The 12,174-nt window shown below is 42.0% G+C and overlaps 1 protein-coding gene across 2 annotated transcripts in view; it reads right to left on the bottom strand.

The window, feature by feature from the left end:
- The window catches only part of chrna4b (cholinergic receptor, nicotinic, alpha 4b), a 33,825-nt gene that overhangs the window by 13,693 nt on the left and 7,958 nt on the right, over positions 1 to 12,174 (bottom strand). For both annotated transcript variants that reach the window (XM_008413191.2, XM_008413192.2), the window contains exons 3-5: positions 9,500 to 9,544; positions 9,313 to 9,422; positions 5,938 to 7,366 (exon numbers count right to left, since the gene is read on the bottom strand). In XM_008413191.2, coding sequence (XP_008411413.1) covers positions 5,938 to 7,366; positions 9,313 to 9,422; positions 9,500 to 9,544 — 1,584 coding nt within the window. The remainder of the gene's footprint in view (positions 1 to 5,937; positions 7,367 to 9,312; positions 9,423 to 9,499; positions 9,545 to 12,174) is intronic.

The raw sequence follows: 12,174 nt of genomic DNA, 5'->3' as shown, positions 1-12,174 counted from the left end.
ACTTTTGAATTGAGACTTTGTTATGGACTTTATTGAACTCACACCAAGTGGACCATACAAATATTGTTTGGTAATGATTGATGCTTTTTCTAAATGGGTTGAAATAGCTCCAGCAAGTCATGCAGATGCTTTGACAGTAGCTAAAGCTATATGTAAAACCATCATTCCAACACACGGCATCCCACAAACTATTTACAGTGACAATGGGCCACATTTTGTAAACCAGGTGATACAAAACATGGCTACTCACTTGGGAATGACATTGAAAAACCACTGTGCCTATCACCCTCAAAGTGCAGGGCTGGTGGAAAGAACAAATGGTACTGTGAAAAGCAGATTAAGGAAATGCATGGAAACTACCGGCCGACCCTGGCCAGATTGTTAGGACTTGGTGAAGCTCTATATGAGAATCACCTCAACAGCAGATGGTCTAACACCTTTTGAAATAATTCATTGGAGAGCTTACAGATTGCCGCTGTTCTCCCCAGATTTGCAGAAAACAGATGAAGAACAAACATTAGCAGATTATATGATCAGGACTCTTAAAGAAAAGGAAGTGTCCAGTACAAATTTACTGCCTTCTGATTCTCTTCCTTCGCAGGAGACCACACCCATCGAGCCAGGAGACTGGGTCTACATTAAAGTCATGAAACGAAAGAACTGGGCGAGTCCACGGTGGGAAGGACCATTACAGGTGCTGATGACAACACCAACAGCTGTTAAGATTGCTGAGAGACCCAGCTGGATACAGCTGAGTCACTGCAAGCTGCAGAGAGTGTTGGAGCACTAATTCGGGGTAGCGAGGAAGCCGACCTTCAAAGGGGTTCCAAACCAATAGGGTAGTTCGTCTCAATGCTCGTGAAGAAACCGACATATTCCTCGCTTTAGTTTAGGGGTTCCAACATCTCTGTGCGCGGAGCAACAATGGGGCGTCCATATGCCAGATGGATCTTCTACTGCGCTGTGACTGCAGCGTGTCTACTGTTTGGAGAAGGAAGAGAGCTTACCTTCCACCAACATGACTACAGCACCAACCTGTGGTGGCAGTTGATGAACAGGACTGCTTAAGAGGGGAACGAGGTGAACTGCTATGTGTGTGCACAGCTGCCCTACACCACACACAACTCAGGTCTTCTACCAGGGAACATCACTGATGACAAACAGATGTGTCTCTATGGCCTGAGCACACACCCATGGCGCAGTGTCCATCCGCCCAAGGGATGCAAGTGGTGTMAAAAGGATTATTCTGTTCCGCTTTGGACTAGAGCTGCCATGAAAGGACTTTTTGGAGCTATGAACTGTTTATTTGCGACTGACTTACTTCCATTTCCACAGACTGTGTTGAAAATACCAGAGATCATTTCCTTGGCAGGAGACAAACCAGGATCTCTCAGAAAAGACACTGAGATTCATCAATTGCACAAACTGCAAAGGTCAGGGGTTGACCCAAGGCTGCAATGCTTGAAAGGATAACTCTGACTGTCACGACTTGCTTCAGGAGAGGACATTCTACATCACTCAGCAGACGAGAGGATGACAGGTGAGAGCTTGTTGCAGTGCCATAGTGCCAGGAGACGACGGATCACTGGCTGACTGGCACTTCCTGTGTGGACATGTGGCTTATATCATGAGATTCGAGACCACATTGATGAGTCACTCTCATCAACAGCACGCACGAATTAGCCAACGAAACCATGAAAGACCTGACAGAACTGAGAAAAATGGTTCTGCAAAGCCGTGTTGTAGTGGACCTCCTCACAGCCTCTCAGGGAGGTGATTGCAAAATCATCGGCTCAACGTGCCGTACGTTCGTTCCTGATGAAACAGGAACTTGTGGAACTATTTCTGATGCTCTACATGAGCTGGAGGAACTTAAACATTACGTGGAAAGTGGAACACATGGATAACATCCTTTGACCTTCTTTCTTGGCTCACTTCTGGATCTGACGGAACCTTCTGTTGAAAATTGGAACACCTGTTCTGGGTGTTCTGATCCTTTTTTGCCTGTTCACAAGTTGCATCATTCCATGCCATTGTAACATGATGCTAAAGACATTTACCACTGCTGTGATCAACTACCAGCTGGTCATGCCAACCTCTGACACACATGAGGACCACTTGTTCCATATGGATGAAGACGCACTGAAAAGTGGATTATATGACGATGTTCTGTAATCAATAAATAGATTAAATCATCTGCTGAATTATTCCTACACTGAAAATGTGAAAACAAATGGTGTAAAACAAAATGAAAAAAACTGCATTTGGTTTCTTGCTATTTTTACACATTGTATCTCTTTTACAGCATGTATTTGCATTCCTTAGACTTGAGAAAATATGGCACTTTTATTGTTCCTTGTCTTTTCTTTTCTTAGATTTTGAATGGTTCACATGAGTAAAAATGATAAAGAGGAGGGAATGTTGGAAATATTATGTGTTATCATTCTTACATGTGTATAGATTATTGATCTTACCATAGCAGTCTTATATTATTATATATTATTGTGATTTTCATTTAGAAGTGTTGGCCTCTCTCTGTCTGTGTTAAAACTTTTGACTGCTCACACTGATAACACTGTGGTCTCCTGCGAAGGATTCTCTTCCTTCGCAGGAGACCACACCCATCGAGCCAGGAGACTGGGTCTTCATTAAAGTCATCAAACGAAAGAACTGGGCGAGTCCACGGTGGGAAGGACCCACATTCCTACCTTCCCAAAGCGATTTCTCTCTTACCTTGAGAGAAATCGCTCCCAAGGAAAAAGACAAGATGACCTGGTGTGTGTAGAACTTGTTGATAACTTGTCTCTTCTGTCTATCCCTCCCTTCTCTGACAATAAAAGACCAGTTCTAACTGAAAGTTATCAGAACACGCGGTGGGCAGCTCGCTGGAGCGGTCCGCTGCGTCTTCTCCTTTCATGACAGCTTGGTAAAAACTCACATAAGCTGTCTGTGGTTCATTTTACGTATGTTGTCAAAAAATACCTATCAGTTTTGTTGACTGAATCTGAGTGAATTAGTGCTTTTTTAAAACTTTTTTCTCTCTGTATCATATGACTCGCTCTTAACTCAGCTGTCACATCCACAATGCAGCAGGAACACCTTAAGATTTACAGAACAAAATACTTCAGAAGCTGGCATCGTTTTTGTCCACTTAAATGTTGAAATATGTTACGAGCCGTATAATATGGCTATTGTTTGCACTGCAGCCTATCCAGGAGCCTGATTCATTTTCCTTGTCGCTGATTGGCTGTAACCCCGAGATTGGCAATGAGGAAGAATGTGGATGTTAGCTTCTGTGATAAAGCTAAAGACGATTTCCACTGTGTGTTAAGGTTGCTTGAACTAAATAAATGGGGAGTCATAAGTGTTCTTAGAGGAGGTCTTCCGTATATTCAGGCTATTGTGGCCCCTACCCCCCACAGATATCCACCAGACTGAGACTGATCTGCAGACACTGGTTGGGACAAATGATCTGCTGCAGTAAGAAAAGAGAGCTTTGCAGGGAGAAATAGAAGGGCTGCCCTATCCAGAATGTCATTGGTTATTAAATGAAACTGCACTTTAACACTGCAGTTTTCAAGCCAAAACATGACTTTGATTTTGTTAACTTTAATAAAGTATCTCCTGATACCTACGTATAAATGAAATGGATCCATATGAGGAGAAAAGAAATCCTGAATGAGACATGCCGAGTTAAAATGAAATATCTTCTTTATGCATTGGTTCAAAGCACAGCACCAGCTTTTTCTAATAGCAGGACAAATGGACTACAGAAACTGCAGAGTTGTATTTAATATGCTGACGAAATGATTTTGAAGACGTGTATTATGGACATTTTTGTAGCATCAGGAACAAGACACACAAAAGTGGTAATTCAGCAGCAAACACCAGTTTGTCTTTAAATTTTGTTGAAAATGTCTCAGTTGGTTTACAGGCAGATGTAGGTAGACGTCTTTCACTTTACTGTGCAAAGAGGACATCCTTCTACCTTTCTCAGGTCACAGTGTACTCAGATATATCTCATCTGTAAGGCAGTGAGGATAACTTTTCACTGTAAACTCACATTTAGAATGTTTGAAGGAGAAAGAAACCGAAAGCTTGTCTTTAAAAGAGAACACTTAACCCTACCGGGACGAAGCCCGCTGTGGAGCGGGCAAGCACGTGACACATTTATAAGGCTTCGTAATAACACAGACAGCATACCGAGTGTTCATTTCACCTCTGGTGGACAGTACGGACTTCAAACTTTATAAAAGTGGTGTTTTTATATTGGTTTTGTGGTTATTTACTTGAAAATAAAGCCAGGAATATGATCGATCATTTCCGCCTTACTGTGTGGGGGTCTAACTGTGCCACATTTCGACACAACCAATGAAAATGTGTTGACGGTGTGTTGCTAGGTAGAACGGAGACACGTGGGGACAAACAAGGGGGGGGGGGGTTTGGATACGGCAAGAGACTAGGGAGAATTGATGCTGTGGATTTTACTAAGAGTGTTTTGATAGGTTTTTTATACAGTAAGTATGTTATTTAGAGTTTGTGGTGTGTGTAGTGTTAGTAGTAGTTTTGCTAGCGATCGCTGCATGGCTTCGTAGCGAGCTCTGACGCACTGAGAAGAGAAAGAATGCGCGAGATGGCCATTTAGACCTTGGCCTACAAGGGTTAATGTCCTCGGTCTAAGTTACTTACTGGAGTTCATAGTGTCCAACATTTTTCCATATATTTTGCTTCCAAAAAAGACAGATTTTGGTAATCTTTTGAAGTGCTCATTATAATAAGTTTCTTAAGGTTTCTTAGGGCCTTCTTGTTTGTTGGGTATTGTTGGATCTGTTCCACATCCTGTGTGGGGAATATGAGATCTTCCCCTCCAGTAGAAGGTACAAATTCCAAAAACTAAATTGAACTGTTTTAAATATTCTTTTGCACTCATCTCCATAAACATTTTGAATCAAAGTTCTAAACAGATGACAGGTTGCTGGAAGGTTAGCAGTACTTTGGGTTGTGTTGTTTTTAAACTGTTGTGTAAGTTGTTCAGGTTTCTAGCTATGTATATGATGTGCACATGGATTTACTGTCTGTTTGGGCAACTACTATTATGCAACATACACCCTGGAGTACATGACACATTTCCTCTAGGGGACAAAAAGTCTGTTGTATTCTATTCTATTATCTCCCATTTTAAGTCTACTGACCATTTTCAATAGAATGCTTATTTTGTTTATTAAGCCACTTTACTTTGACATATGAGCCTGTAGATATAAAATAATTGTTAAGTTGACATAAAACAGCATCTTGGACAAAGAGTCAATTTCAAATGGGATCTTTAAGCATTTGTTCTATAGCAGCTTGCCACAAGGACAAATTTTGTTCACATTTCTTCAATTAAATCTATAGAAAATTTACCAACGAGTGGATTTCTTAAGGGCAATCAGCTGAAAACTTGGCATAGTGCAGATGCAGCTGAAGGATAATGGATATCTCAGGCCCTGAGTTGTGGCTTTGCTGGATCTTTTTTCTCTGTTTTCTAATAAAAGACTTAAAGACATTGTTTGTCTGTGGATGAGAATTTTGTTAGGCCTCACACATCTTCGTTTGTCCTTCACCTTTCAGCTTTCACAAATTACTTTCCACATATTACTTTCCGCATGCCATGATCAGAACCACATTTAAAAGATTACAAACAAGCCTGGCTCTTTGGAATAAAAGGAAAAATGACCAATGATTTAACACTTTTTGACAAAACTATTTCTATGTGAAATCTAGTCTGGTCACAGTTTGTTTACTTGATACATAACTATAACTTGATACATAACCTTATAGTTAAGGTTCCTACCTTAACTATAAGCTAAAGTTACCTGCTCTTTGTGCTCCTAACTACTTGTTTTATCACCAAGGCTTTTTGTGTTTCTAAAAAAAAAGTTAATTCTTATAACTTACTGAAAAGTCTGCATCCTCTGCTTTGAGATGGTCTGCAATGTACTGAACTCCCTCTATGGCTCGTTGCATAGCTGGAGAAATTGCTGGAATGGGAGTATCTTGTTGGGTGCTTGCTTCTTTGGTTGGAACTCTTGTTGGGGATTTGGCCAAATGCTCCTTAGAGACCATTTCTTTCAGCTGCCTTGGAGACCCCAGTAAGCCATTGTCATGCAGACAGCAGTACTGGAAGCTCTGTGAGCGGCAGAGATGCTCAGATGTCGGTGGAGTCTGATCGTGCTGGTTGCACATTTGCTCCACGCTTTGGGAACGGCCGTTGAGGGACAGAGAACTTGGCTGCTCACTGGACAWGTTGTGAAAGGAGCCCAGAGGCACAGTCGGAGGCAAAGACAACTGAGAGGCGCACATGGTCGCAGAGTTGTGTCCACGTAGGGAATGCTTTTCTGTGAGGACAGAGTATTTGGCGGAGGCCGATCTGTGGAAGATGTTGGTGCTAAGCAGATGGTCATTACAGTGGTCTTCTCGGGAGGAAGAAACTGGAGACGGTGAGCAAACAAGGATTCTCGGACTGTCGGTTGCGGTTTTTGGGAGCGTGTTGTCTGTCTGTGTCATCTGTCTCAGCTCTGTGTCCAGACCAATCCAAAAAGCCTGCGAGTTGTTTGTTGTGGAAATCACGGTCGGGCGGTGCATCATCTCGATGAGCTTCTTGCAGTGCTGCTTCGCCGTTCCCGGCGGACGTTTCATGAAGAGGACTCGAGGAACCAAGTCCAAGAAAACTCTGCGCACCCAATGAGGCATGCCATGAGTTTTGGGTGACCGATGATGCACATTCAACACAAAGACCGTGATTATGATGGAGAGTGTGACAAAGACCATGGTGAACAGCAGGTATTCACCAATCAGGGGGATCACCAGTGACGTGGACGGGATAATCTCTGTGATTAGCAAGAGAAACACGGTAAGGGACAGTAGAACTGAAATACATAAGGTGATTTTCTCTCCGCATTGGGATGGCAAATAAAAGACCAGAACAGTCAAACAGGAGATGAGCAGACAGGGGATGATCAGGTTGATGGTGTAGAACAAGGGAAGCCTCCGAATGATGAAGTAGTAGGTGATATCTGCGTAGATCTCCGTACAACACTCGTACTTTTTCGTGTTGTACTTGCCCACTGCATTGATGATGACCCACTCGCCGCTCTCCCAGTAGTCCATCTGGTCCACATCACTGGCCATGCTGATCAGGTCGATCTTGGCTCGGTCATAGGTCCAGGAGCCAAACTTCATTTTGCAGTTCTGCTGGTCGAAGGGAAAAAATGTGACATCTATGCTACATGATGACTTGTAAATGGCTGGAGGCGTCCACTTTATTTGACCGTCATAGAACAGGTGGGCTTTGGTGAGGTGAGTCACAGCAAAGTCGCCGTCTGCACTGAAAAAGAGAGGGGCATATGGGAAAGACGTTTATCTCTTTGCCATGATGATAAAACATTGTGCGTGTAGTGCTGACTGTTTCTGGAACATTTGGTCAAAGTGCATTTTGGTTTGGCTTAGGTTTTTACCAATTCTCAACCACATCTCTACTGCATTAAAAAAATAAGTATAATAGAAATAACAACATTGTTACATTTGAAATTTCATACAATAAGTCCAAATAATGGCAAAATGATTTGTTTTTATTAATTTAAATAGGATTTGCTGTGATTGTGAATACACATTTATTAGTGTTGAAGAGACAATGCAATATATTGATGTTCCACATCAATAGTTAAATAATTTTGTAATCAAATTATTAATGCAGATGACAAAATATTATAAAACTACAAATTTAGATATTAGGTTTAAATTTGTGTTGTTTGATAAGTAGGTGCAAAAAAACTAATCTAAAGAAAAGTAAAAGTTATCAGTAAATAATTTATAAATGTTGTTTTGATGCCAGTTTTGATGACAGAGCTTTGATCTGGTGGAGCAGCAGCTGTTCAACTCTCCTTTCTTTAATTATCTCCCTTTTTATTTGGCTAATCTCTTGGTGGACACTAAAGCTTTCATTTCATTGCAGATTTGCCATCACACACCTGAGCGCCACACACACCCCATTATCCGAGTCATCTGAAAAATGTATCTGTCAAAGGTTGAAAGCAACAGCTCATCCTACATAAGAGCATTTTATAGTATGAAAAACAAAAAAATATGTTGTTGGTCTCCTGGTATCTCAGCCACAGTAAGCTGTGCTCTGCATGATGGATTTTTTATCTTAAAGTTCTTTATCTGTATTTCCATTACAAATGGGAGCAAAACTTTGTATATATACTGCTAAAGTCTAAACACAATCATAGCATCTCCATTAAACAAGAAACACAATTCAAATCAGAAAATGAATAAGTTTGTTCATGCAATAAGTCATTAAAAAACACGCTGCACCATCATCGCCATCCTCCTCCAACCACTTCCTGTTGTCTTCTTCTTGGTTTGTGCCAGAAGAAGTAACATCTGGTTATTGATCATGTGACTCACCTAGCTAAATGTAGCTAAATTACAGCGCTCCCGACCAAAAACAACCACTCAAAGCCAGAGAGAGGGTCTTAACGCTGTCAATCCAGCTCATGTACACACTGCTTAATGTGTTAATGTCACAGAAATGACTTACTCTTACAATAAAACTGTTTATTTGTTGTTATTTGTGTCCATGCTAACTAGCGTTAGACTTCAGTGCAAAGACCCGCCTCCTGGCTCTGATTGGTTGGTTCTGGTTAGCACTGGGAGAAGGCAGAAAAGCCAGATATTTCTCACAAATTATCTGTGTCACAACATAGTGATAGTTTTAACAAATATGTTAGTAAATATATTTTGAAGTTAGTTGAATATAGGTGTTTGATTTGTCCTGAATGAGCCATTCCTTTTGCTTTTTAAAAATAAAATAAGGATTGAAATATTATAATGAAAATCTTCAAAATGGCTGCCTTGCTGTTTCAATTAAATCTAAAATTACGTATTAACAACAACATGTTTTTGTTCCTGGAGCAGTTTTTTAAAATTTAGTTAACCTCCCTGATTTTGAAGCACATAAACCTTTTTCACTGCGGACACCATATCTGCTGTTGCCGCCTTAGACACAGTCAGATCCAGTTCATCCCTCACTCCTAACAGCACGTATTACTTTCTAAGCTTTTCCATTAAAGCTGACCTGGTTCACATTAATTTCCATCAAATTACTTTGTGAAACGGGGAAATGACAAGAAAAGAGATTCATCACGTTCTCCTCCCGTTACGTCATCTGTTTGGAGTTAAGTCATCAAAATCTGGAAGTGACTTGACACATGATTTTGAAAATGGTGACAGAGGAGTGGTTGTAGATTATCTGCTGAAACTGATCTGTACTTGTTGTAGAGGACGATATCAGGTCTCCAGATGATCTCTGACGGGATGCGTATTGACGTGACGTTTTCGTATTCCTCCGGGTTCCAACGGAGTTTGTAGTCGTTCCATTCCTGCAGAAAAACATACATTATGTTCATGCATTGCAGTGTTAGATCAGCGTTTATCTGGTTCTCTCATAGTCTCTTACTTGCTTAACCCACACGTTTGTCGTCATCATCTGATTCTTCTCATCCTTTTAATAGAAAGAAAAGTAATTATTGCAGCTTAAGGTTTTTCATAGATAAATACATCAGTAGTTCCAGAGGTTCATTGTGTAACACACCAAGAAAATAAAAATATCAGCTTCCTGCAGAAGCGCCCTGCTACTTTTCTGGCAAGCTGCTTTCTCCAGCTCTTCCCCAGCAGCCTGTAAGACGTGGCAGTCAGCGAATACACTCCATTTTAAAAGACAACTTCAGCTGGAGTTGACACTCACAACCAGGCATTTGGAGCAAGCGCTGTCAGCTAACCGAATGTCAAAAAAAAAGAGGACATTTCTCCCTAAAGTAAGGCAGGGTGCATAATGTATAAGGTCCTTTAAGAAAACACTGTGAATATATTCAACTGTGTTGCATGCATATATGAAATAACACATGGATGTATTGGAAACTGTGAATGAAGATATTCTGGCAAGACATAATGTGACTGGATATCTGTTTGGATGACAGCTGTGAATATTTACTGCGTGTGTTAGCATTATCTGGCAACTGGATTTAATTTGGTGGAAACTAATAGAATCTCCTTTGTTGTGGTTTCATTTCCACTGATAAGTGATCTGTCTCAAAATGCGTTTTACTTTCTCGATGACGGTTCATGCTGGCTGTAATGAGTCTGGATAAACAGAAGGATTGCAACTGAAAAGACACATTAATTTCTGCAAAGGAATATAACGGCAAACCATAAACCCTCTAGTCCCCTATGCAGTGTGATTTACTGTGGAAGCTAATCTCCTAATTAGCTTTGGAGCTTTCAAATGTGTGTTACCAGTACAATTTAGCCAATATAGAAATATATGCCAAAGATAAAAAGTTACTGCAGATGCTACAGTATAAAATAGTTTATCAATGTTTATACATGCCAGCAAAGGTGGAAAGAGTAAATAATGTAGGCTACTCAAGTAAAAATACAGTTATTTTTGATTTTTAAACATTTCTGTACTTAGTACCTTATTAAATTTTTATTTTAGTTGCTTTATGATGAGCAAAACAAAGTTCAGCTCATCACAAAGGAAATGAGTACATAATGGTCAAACTGTTTTTATTTAAATGAGCACATTTATAAATCATAAACAACACAAAATATTATGTGTACTTTTAATGGACATTAATCTCCAATGTCTTATGTCAGCTGCTGTTTGTTACTCCCATTTAATAGTTTTAAATAACTGACTCCAAACTACGCTTGATTTTCTGTTTTCAGTTTTAATCAATACAAATTATAATCACAAGTACCTAATAAAATTGACATTTACATTTGTTATTAAAATATTAAAGTTTACAATGTATGATAAACTTGTTGCCTTTCTCATACTTAGAGTTAAATTGATGCCTTAAATACAGCAAGATCTTTTCTTTTTGTCAGAAATTAACTTGAAATTGTGAGGATTTGAGTTTTTTGTGTGTTTTATGTAAAGACCCCTAATGATGCACAACAACCTTGGATCAAGCGTTCCCTCGGCCGGACGAGGGTCACCGGGGCTCCACTCTGGAGCCAGGCCTGGAGGTGGGGCACGATGGCGAGCGCCTGGTGGCCGGGCTTTTACCCACGGAGCCCGGYYGGGCTCAGCCCGAAGAGGAGACGTGGGTCCCCCTTCCAATGGGCTCACCACCTGTCGGAGGGGCCAAAGGGGTCGGGTGCAGTGTGTAACGGGCGGCAGCCGAGGGAGGGGACCCTGGCGGTCTGATCCTCGGCTGCAGAAGCTGGCTCTTGGGACGTGGAACGTCACCTCTCTGGTGGGGAAGGAACTGGAGCTAGTGTGCGAGGCTGAGAGTTTCCGGCTACAAATAGTTGGCCTCACCTCGACGCATGGCTCTGGTTCTGGAACCAATCTCCTTGAGAGGGACTGGACGTACTTCCACTCTGGAGTTGCCCACGGTGAGAGGCACCGGGCAGGAGGGGGCATACTTGTTGCTTGGCGCCTGTACGTTGGGGTTTACCCCTGTGAACGTGAGGGTAGCCTCCCTCCGCCTACGGGTGGGGGGACGGGTTCTGACTGTTGTCTGTGCTTTCGGGCCGAACAACAGTTCAGATTACCCACCATTTTTGGAGTCCTTAGAGGGGGTACTGGAGAGTGCCCCTCCTGGGGACTCCCTTGTTCTACTGGGGAACTTCAGCGCTCACGTGAGCAATGACAGTGAGCCTTAGAGGGGAAAAACGGCCCCCCCGATCTGAACTCGAGTGGTGTTCTGTTGTTGGACTTCTGTGCTCGTCACGGATTGTCCATCACGAACACCATGTTCAAGCATAAGGGCGTCCATATGTGCACTTGGCACCAGGACACCTAGGCCGGAGTTTGATGATCGATTTTGTCATCGTTTCATCGGATCTGCAGCCATATGTCTTGGACACTCGGGTGAAGAGAGGTGCGGAGCTGTCCACTGACCACTACCTGGTGGTGAGTTGGCTTCGGTGGTGGGGGAGGAAGSYGGTCAGACCTGGCAGGCCCAAACGTGTAGTGAGGGTCTGCTGGGAACGTCTGGCGGAGTCCCCTGTGAGACGGAGCTTCAACTCTCATCTCCGGGAGAACTTCTAACACGTTCCGGGGGAGGTGGGGGACACTGAGTCTGAGTGGACCATGTTCTGTGCCTCCATTGCCGAGGCGGC

This window comes from Poecilia reticulata, linkage group LG7, assembly GCF_000633615.1.
Source record: "Poecilia reticulata strain Guanapo linkage group LG7, Guppy_female_1.0+MT, whole genome shotgun sequence".
NCBI classification, from domain to species: domain Eukaryota; kingdom Metazoa; phylum Chordata; class Actinopteri; order Cyprinodontiformes; family Poeciliidae; genus Poecilia; species Poecilia reticulata.
Note: the sequence above shows the minus strand (reverse complement) of the source record. Positions and strands in the feature narration are given on the sequence as shown.